Genomic DNA, 1,506 nt, shown 5'->3' on the forward strand with positions numbered 1-1,506 from the left:
ACACACCTCCGAGTCTGAGTCTGAGAACTCCACGTAGCGGCTCTGGCTGGGAAAGCTGGCACTCACGGCCAGTGGGTGTGAATGGCTGCGGCAGATGTGGGCACGCCCCCCACTGCCACTGCTGCCCCCTGCTCCTGGGCATGTGGGGTGCAGCAGGGGCTGGGTCTCCCCGTCAGCACCACTCCGGGCCTCCTCAGCGTGGCGGTAACGGCGCTCACGCCCACAGGGGGCTGGGGCCAGTGGTGGGGTGCGCTCGTCTTCATAGGACAGGCGGGTGTAGCCGTAGCGCCCCGTCTCCTTGCTTGGGCGCCCACACTCCAGCTCGCGGGGACCCTTGGGGGCATAGGCCCCACTCACACCAACCCCGTGCTTCTTGGGTTCTGGTGTCCGGCTCCCAGTTTTGCCTGCCTGGAAACTCTCGTATAGGCCCCGCAGGGACTTACGATGCCAGGCTGAGGCAGGCGGCTCCGGCCCTTCCTTCTCTCGCACAATGGCAAAGTAGGATGGGGGGTTCTCTAGACCTCTGGCAGGAGGTGGCGGGGAAAGCTGGCAGGGCGCCATCTTTTTTGCCTGCCCTGGTGCAGCCATCCCCACTCCAGCACCTGCACCCAGGTGATCTGACAGCCCCTCGGGTTCAATGGGGCCATAGAATCGGTGGAAACCATCGGTGAAGGCGCTTTGGAGGCCATGGCGGGAGCTAGCTTTGGCCCCGGAGGGCTCAGGGGGACCAGGTGGTGCATACAGGTCCTTGTAGCAGTTGGGGCTGCGGGCGTGACGCCAGCGTTCCACGATGCGGCGCTCCCGGGGCAGGAAACTGCTGCAGGGCAGGGGCGGGGCAGGGGGGCTGGGTAGGGCCGGTGCCCCACCGCGTTGTGCCCCATAGCTATGGTTCAGGATGGGCAGCTGCTGCTGGTCCTTGGCCTTTGGATCCTCACTGCTGCAGCAGCTGTACATGCCCTGGTGAGGAGAGACAAGGAGGACACAGGTTTGTAGGGGGGGTAGAACTAAAAAGCATGGGGGAGACACCCTTATGACAACACCAGCCCCAAGACTGTGGCATGGGGTAGGGGGAATATTACTGCCCCAGAGAGCTGCTGGGGGGTTACTGTTCATGGGCGTGAAACCAAATATACCCCCACCTCTACACAGAGGGGATCTCTACAGCAGAGACACCATTCCACTGTGCAGCAGGACAGACCTATGTGAGGGGAGGCTATTGCAGTGACACAGCTGCACTGAGTGTTCAGCAGGGGGAACATTATTGCTGTGACACCACTGCAGCAAGTACTAAATGGAGAGGGGAAGGTTATCACTGTGACACCACTGCAGCAAGGACTACACGGGAGGGGGGGAAGGTTATTGTTGGGACTCCGCTGCAGTGAGCAGCTTTTATATTGGGCATGGTCCATGTGGTGAGACTGGCTTCTAAGTGGGCTACAAGGTCTTCCTGCTCCTTGTCTCCAGACCTCCTTCCCCCCCCCCCCCCCCCCCCCCCGGGGCCCCCCT

General features: G+C 62.3%; 1 protein-coding gene across 1 annotated transcript in view; it reads right to left on the reverse strand.

Annotated features, from left to right (window-relative positions):
• GRIN2D (glutamate ionotropic receptor NMDA type subunit 2D) overlaps positions 1-1,506 on the reverse strand; it is a 29,111-nt gene that overhangs the window by 7,751 nt on the left and 19,854 nt on the right. Inside the window, 1 exon segment of the mRNA XM_019501716.1 lies at positions 1-957. Within this exon segment, the coding sequence (XP_019357261.1) occupies positions 1-957 (957 nt within the window).

The sequence above is a fragment of the Gavialis gangeticus genome, unplaced genomic scaffold (assembly GCF_001723915.1).
Source record: "Gavialis gangeticus isolate Ggan-Ray unplaced genomic scaffold, GavGan_comp1, whole genome shotgun sequence".
Lineage (NCBI taxonomy): Eukaryota > Metazoa > Chordata > Crocodylia > Gavialidae > Gavialis > Gavialis gangeticus.